General features: G+C 41.4%; 1 protein-coding gene across 3 annotated transcripts in view; it reads right to left on the reverse strand.

The window, feature by feature from the left end:
• The window catches only part of LOC106879244 (CYFIP-related Rac1 interactor B), a 157521-nt gene that overhangs the window by 61128 nt on the left and 90057 nt on the right, over positions 1-6336 (reverse strand). For all 3 annotated transcript variants that reach the window (XM_052977633.1, XM_052977634.1, XM_052977635.1), the window contains exon 4: positions 1207-1328. In XM_052977633.1, the coding sequence (XP_052833593.1) occupies positions 1207-1328 (122 nt within the window). The remainder of the gene's footprint in view (positions 1-1206; positions 1329-6336) is intronic.

Raw genomic sequence — 6336 nt, forward strand, 5'->3', positions numbered from 1 at the left:
AACAACTTGAATTTTTCAGAACAAAATTTACAGCTGCATGACATGTTACATGTGCAATGAGTTTTTATTCTTCACTTCCGTTTTACAAATCCAGTGTAGACATACACATTGTGTATTCATACTTCTCTTTCCAGTTCCCACGCAAAACTATTTACAAGTCACAAACCATCTCATGGTGCTGCAGTCACGAGAAGTGTTTTGTGCTATGATGGTTGTGAAGTTGTGGGTCAACTTATACACCAAGACAACTTTGGAGGACCAAAAATTCCATGTGAAATGCCACAGGATTTGGTAAGACAGTGACAAAGGTTGAATGCTTATACTACATGTTTACACTATCTACTGTGTCAACTTGTATGCCAGAAAATACAGTATTTCACTTATAATGTTTTGTATGTCTTTTTTGATTTGTTTCTCAAGTAGAATAGCCTATTTTCTAATTTTCTAGCATGCAATTCAAATTTTTTAGAACAAAATTTACAGCCAAAACAATGGTAAGTTGACTTATACACCAAGACAACTTTGCAGTGGAATTTGAACTCAGCATGTAAAAACAGATGAAATGCTAAGCACTTTGCCCAGCGTGCTAACGATTCTGCCAGCTCACCACCTTAATAATAATGATAATAATAAAAATGGTTTCAAATTTTGCCACAAGAGCAGCAGTTTTGGAGGAGGGGGAAGACAGTCAATTACATCGACCCCAGTACATGACTGGTACTTAATTTATTGATCCTGAGAGGATGAAACGCAAATCTGACCCTTGCAGAATTTGAAGGCAGAATGAAGCAATGGGCAAAATACCACCAAGCATTTTACCTGGCATGCTAACGATTCTGTCAGCTCACCACCTTTATAGTAATAATAATAATCCTTTCTAATATTGGCACAAGGCCCGAGACTTTGAGGGAGAGGTTAAGTCAATTACATTGACCCCAGTACTCAACTGGTACTTAATTTATCAACCCCCAACAGGATGAAAGGGTAAGTTGACCTCAGAATGTAGCAATGAGAGAAATATCGGTAAGCATTTTGCCTGGCATGCTAACGATTCCGGCAGCTTGCTGCCTCTATAATACTTTCTTTGTTGGCCATTGGGGCAGTTTAACCAGTTCCACAGTGCAGTAGAGTGACATATTGGTAAGGATCTAGAGAGAGCATAACATAAAGTGATGGGGGGACAAGAAAAGAAAAACTGCTACTCACTAAACGGATCTCCTCAGCTGCACCGTGGTAGCTTGCCATATCAGCCAAGATGGAGTTGGAACAGAGTAGAACCTCGTTTACCTGGGTCCACACATCAATTTCCTTCTCAGTTGGCTGAGCATCTGTTGTAAAACGGAGGAATAAAAAAGATAAGGTGGGTCAAAAGACAATCAATAAAAATGAGTTTGAAAGAGAGAGAGAGAGAGAGAAGGGTAAGTGGGTGAGTGAGTGAAGTGAATGAGAGAAGAGAGAGAGATGTGGGTAAAAGGGGCAGATAGATATAGTGTCTGTCCAAGAGATAGAAAGACAAGTGACACAGAAACAGAGGGAGAGTGACTGTTTGTGTGTGTGTGCAAGAGGCATGGTAGAGAAAAGAGACAGGGTATGTGTGATAGAAAGATAAGGTAGATAACAAACACACAGTGTATGAGAGAGAAAGAGTGTGGGGAGGAGGGAGAGAAAAGAGAGAAGGGAAAGACAGACAAATAGAGTGTCTAAGAAGTGGGGTGGGGGATTAATTATTGTGTATTATGTATAGCTATTTGATTACAGTAATCTCTTGACTATCGCAGGTGTTACGTTCCAACCCCTCCCCCTGCAATAAGTGAAAATCTGTAAAGTAAAAAACAGCACTGTATATTTTTTTAAATTATTTTTAAAATTTATATATATTTATATTATCATAAATGCAAAACAACACCATGGAGGAATCCATGGTGTTGGATTAAATAATAAACTGCAATAAGTGAACCGCGATATGGTGAGGGATTACTGTGTAGATCTGTGTATGTATGGATGTAGCAATGCAAGCATGTGGTTGTACATGTAGGAAGTGACGTAGCTGTGTAGTTAAGGGAACCGGCACTCTGTCGGTTATGATGGCAAATGTTCCATTTGATCCAGTCAACAGAACAGCCTGCTTGTGAAATTAATGTGCAAGTGGTCGAGCACTCCACAGACACATGTACTCTTAATGTAGTTTTCGGGGAGATTCAATGTGACACAGAGTGGAGATATGCTGTGCTTGAGAAGACCTGGCAAGCTAAGTGAGACCGTAACCATGGCCTATGCCAGTGCAGCATAACCGGCCCATTTAAGAGTGCCCTTCAATCATTGGGCAATAAACTGTGCACACGAAGACCTGCTTTTACACATCACTGTTGCATTTATACACATCACTGTTTAGTGCTCCCACTGTATACATATGTAATCGTGTGTGTGTTGTTAATGTCATTTCAATGTTGCAATCCAAATTAATTGGTTTCAGCTCAACACAGGATTTGAAAGTTTTGAGAAGAGAGTATGGCCATAAGGACACTGACTGTTCCTCAGGCATCTCTGATAGAGACTAAGACCTTTGGTGATATGCCATACTTGAGAAGACCCGTCAAACTAGGTGAAACTAGTCTTCACTGATGCTGGTGTCACGCAACAGGCACCTGTAAGAAGTACCCTTCAAACACGGGGCCTTATGGAGACAATGATAAGTGACTGAGACCTTTGGTGGTATGCCGTGCTTGAGAAGACCTGTCAAGCCAAGTGAAATCTTAGTTGTGGCCGATGTTGGTGTTATGTAACAGGTACCTGTGCTAGTGGCACATAAAAAGCACCCATCACATTCATGGAGTGGTTGGTGTAAGGAGGGGCATCCAGCCATAGAATCCGAGCCAAAACAGAGGACTGGAGCCTGGTGCAGCTCTCCAGCTGGTCAATGCATGTCAAACTGTCCAACCCATGTCAGCATGGAAAACAGACATCAAAAGATGATAATGATGACAGTGAGGGAGACCATTACATAGTAGCTAGACATGGTAAGGACAACAGCATCCAGATATATCCATTATGGGAAGATCAAATCACGTGATTGGTGGTCCTGATGCTGGAGATGGTGGGGATGTATCTCCCCACTAGCAATATAAACAAGCATGCTGGAACTTGGTGCAGTTCCACAGCTTACCAGTTTCAGTCAAACCATCCAACCCATGCCAGCAGGGAAAGCAGACACTAAATGATGATGAGTTTGGAACCATCTGTTTGCATGTGTAATGTTCCTCTCTCTCTCTCTCACTCTCTGCTTATGTGCTGGAGCATCTAGTTATATGTGCGTATGTATGTATAATGTCTCTCACTCTCTCACTCTGTTTATGTGTGAGAGTGTCTACTCAGGTTTTGCATCATCATCGTTTAACGTCCGCTTTCCATGCTAGCATGGGTTGGACGATTTGACTGAGGACTGGTGAAACCGGATGGCAACACCAGGCTCCAGTCTAATTTGGCAGAGTTCCTACAGCTGGATGCCCTTCCTAACGCCAACCACTCAGAGTGTAGTGGGTGCTTTTACGTGTCACCCGCACGAAAACAGCCACGCTCGAAATGGTGTCTTTTATGTGCCACCCGCACAAGAGCCAGTCCAAGGGCACTGGCAACGATCTCGCTCGAAAATCCTACGGGAGTCAGTCAGGCGGTACTGGCAACGGCCACGCTCAAAATGGTGCATCTCATGTGCCACCTGCACAAGAGCCAGTCCAGGGGCACTGGCAACGATCTTACTTGGCTTGCCGGGTCTTCTCACGCACAGCACATTTCCAAAGGTCTCGCGCTCTCTCTCTCTCTCTCTTTGTGTACATGAGCATCTAGACAGGGGTAAAGCCTCCCTTTGGTCATGAATGACCATGGAATTGCACCTAGAAAGCTCCCCTCTGAGGTACAAGTCCAGGCAAGGTTGTTTATGGAAGACCAGCAGTTGCCCATGCATACCAGCTTCCCCTTTCCATGCCACAGGCAAAGGCTGATACAGGTTGGCACCAATGACATCACAGCTCATTTCTACAGCTGAGTGAACTGGAGCAACGTAAAATAAAGTGTCTTGCTCAAGAACACAACACACAGTCTGGCCTGGGAATCGAACTCACTATCTCATGATTGTGAGCCCAACACTAACTGCTGAGCCATGTGCCTTCACATCGATGTTTGTAAATAAGTATAATGTCACTCCTTCCCTCTGTCTATATGTGAGTATTTCTACAGACCTTGCTGGTGCTATGTAAAAAGCACTGTCCATTCTGTAAGGTGGTTGGTGTTAGGAAGAGCATCCAACCATAAAAGCCACACCAAAAATGACAGTCAAACAATCCAACTCTTTCTGCTGAACTGCTATGTTACAGGGATGTGTAAACACCAACACTGGTTGTCAAGCTGTGGTGGGGAACAAACACTGACACAAAGACATGCGCACACGCACACACGATGAGCTTCTTTCAGTTTCTGCCTACCAAATCCACTCACAAGAGTTGCATTGACTCAAAGTTATAGTAAAAGACACTTGTCAAAGTTGACACACAGTGGTACTGAACCTGGAACCATATGGTTGGGAAGAAAACTTACTACATAGCCATGCCTGTGTGTGTGTGTGTGTGTGCATCATCGTTTATATATATATATATATATATATATCTAATATCTAGTTGTATACATATGTGTACTTATATGAGTATGTATTTGTAAGAGATCAGTCATGTGGGTATGTATATGTATGTACGTGTGTCTATGTAGCTTTGTGAATATGTACAGGGAGCAATGAGTAAATTGTCGCCATTTTACATTCTTAATTTCATGCATGCACATTGTTTGTTTTTGATTTTGTTGACTACACAGTGTAGAAGGGTCAGTCGGGCACCGTCTGTGAGAAAAACAGTACCATGACACAATTCACTCTGCCAGAAATTAGGAAACAACATGCTGTACTGCTTGGCATTCGCACTAATACAAGCATTTCAGATTGTTTGGGTATCAATCTGAGGACAGTGCATGTACCGAGAGTGATAAAAATCAAACATCCAGTCAACATCATGGTGTTTGGAGTGATCACTAGTGATGGCAACATTATGCCTCCATTCATCTTCCCACATGGCCTTCAGACTCAATATGGAAGCTAACATCAAGTGCCTGGAGCAGGTAGTGCTGCCCTAGGCAACAGGCCCCTGCACCATGCCACACAAGCAGGAGAACCCAGTCGTGGCTATTAGACAATTTCTGCAATCATATCACCCCTAAATATGGCCACCTAACTCCCCAGACTGCAACCCCATTGATTATTATTTGTGGGGTGCAATTAAGCAAGAGACCAACAAAACTCCTTGTAACACCAAAGATGAGCTGAAGGCAAGGATTATGGCAGCATTCACCAACTTAAACAAAGAGAACGTGCAGAAGAGTTGCAAGAGATCCCAAAGTCGTCTGGAGGCGATGGTTGAAACCAATGGTGATTTTATTGAATGAATTTACTCTTTAAGTATTTCAAGATATTTTTTATGTAATTTTGATAAATATCTGTTAAAATGAGATGTCAGTGTTATTTTCATTTTTGTGTAACTTAGACGACAGTTTACTCACCCCACCCTGTATATTATGAGAACATGTGAATAGTTGTGTGTGTGTATTAGCCATGTCAGTGAGATTAAGTGTGTATACAGGAACAAGTGAGCATAGGCATGTGATTGTATTCAAACAGGAATGTAGACATGACACAGGAGTACAGACACAAACAAATATATGCATACATGAGTGCGCGCATACACACACACACACACACACACAAGTGCAGGCACTGACACAAGAATGTACACACACAGAGTATGTGTGTAATCATGTTACACACACACACAAGTCTAAACACAAACGTGTGCACACATTTAACTCTTTAGTATTAAGATTATTTTGTCAAATGTAATATTTGTTTATTTATATTGTTTTGAATTAATCAGGTTTTATTTTGTAGTTTATAGATTTCGATGTGATTGTTTAGTTTTAGAATGACATTATAGGGTAGGTGTAAGAGGTTGGATCTGACCAGTTAAATATTTAGGTTGGATACGGCCAGTTTGAATGCTAAAGGGTCAAAGGTGAAATACATGCACAAATAGAGACACATTTAGGGGTGTAAACACACACACGACTACATATACATGAATGTGGATGCACATATAAGTGCAGACACATGCACCCAGATTCACACATACAAGTGTGTGTATGCACAGAGTGCACTTAAATATTTATATAGGTGAATACTCTCTCAAGTTTCATATAAGTATATATATATATATATATATATATATATATATATATATATAT

The sequence above is a fragment of the Octopus bimaculoides genome, chromosome 28 (genome assembly GCF_001194135.2).
Source record: "Octopus bimaculoides isolate UCB-OBI-ISO-001 chromosome 28, ASM119413v2, whole genome shotgun sequence".
NCBI classification, from domain to species: Eukaryota; Metazoa; Mollusca; class Cephalopoda; order Octopoda; family Octopodidae; genus Octopus; species Octopus bimaculoides.